At 54.8% G+C, this 1,002-nt stretch overlaps 1 protein-coding gene across 1 annotated transcript in view; it reads left to right on the top strand.

Annotated features, from left to right (window-relative positions):
* Positions 1-1,002, top strand: part of ASB10 (ankyrin repeat and SOCS box containing 10) — a 9,747-nt gene that overhangs the window by 3,115 nt on the left and 5,630 nt on the right. The window contains 1 exon segment of the mRNA XM_045290148.1: positions 313-627. Within this exon segment, the coding sequence (XP_045146083.1) occupies positions 313-627 (315 nt within the window).

A 1,002-nucleotide genomic window follows, 5' to 3' on the forward strand; every position in this document is an offset into this window, starting at 1 on the left:
CTCTGACCAAGGGAGAGCCCAGTTACCTTGCCGAGCAACGAGAGCAATGGAACAGCTGGAATGGGGTAAGGATGACGTAAGTGAGCTCACAGAAAGTCCTTGATGTTCCGGTCATAAATGCCTACTTGTTCCTGACTTTTCCCACGGAGAACAGAGTGAGGGCTTGCACTTTACACATTTGAGGGCCTCACTGGGAGGCAGGGTGGAAGGCGAGGCGGGCAGAGAGAGCAGGAGCCGCCGGGGCTCGTACCACCACCAGTGCTGAGGAAGGCCTCTGTGCTGGGCCCCTGACCACCGACTCGCCCATACTAGGTGCGCAAAGCTGCTCCTGCGGTTCGGGGCCAAAGTGGACGGCCGGTCTGAGGAAGAAGAGGAGACCCCTTTGCATGTGGCCACCCGGTTTGGCCAACTGGCCCTAGTGGAGCTACTTCTAAGGCGGGGGGCATGCCCCTATGCCCGGGATGCTGCTGGCCGCACCCCCCTCTTGACCACCTGTGAGGCCCACTGCCTGGACCCAGACAACGCCGAAGCCGCTGCCACGCACTGCCTCCAACTGTGCCACCTGCTGCTCTCGGCTGGTGCCGATGCCAATGCTGCCGACCAGGACAAGCGGCGAGAAGCAAGCATGTAAGCCAGACATGCAGTCTAAGCTTCGAGTAGGCCCATGCATAATCAGAGGGGGAAGAAAACCCAGTAAAGTTAATTTATGTATATTTTTGGACACAATAGTTCCCAAATGTTCTTATTTCAACATGGAATCCATTTCTAAAATTAAGAACAAGATATGTTACGCTCCTTTTTGTTTTCTGGTATTAAACCTTCAGCATTGGTGTCTGCTTTACCAACACACAGTACCACTGGACTAGGATCACAGGCCACACTGCACGCGCTCAGTACCCACTCAAGGTCAGCGGCAACTGTTTTTGGTGACCACTGCTATGTACAGCATCCCTCAAGTTTCATCCTGGCCATGTCTCCAGCTCAGTCTCCCTGAGATCACAC

This window comes from Echinops telfairi, unplaced genomic scaffold, assembly GCF_000313985.2.
Source record: "Echinops telfairi isolate 266 unplaced genomic scaffold, ASM31398v2 ScPeMD7_31;HRSCAF=116, whole genome shotgun sequence".
Taxonomy (NCBI): Eukaryota; Metazoa; Chordata; class Mammalia; order Afrosoricida; family Tenrecidae; genus Echinops; species Echinops telfairi.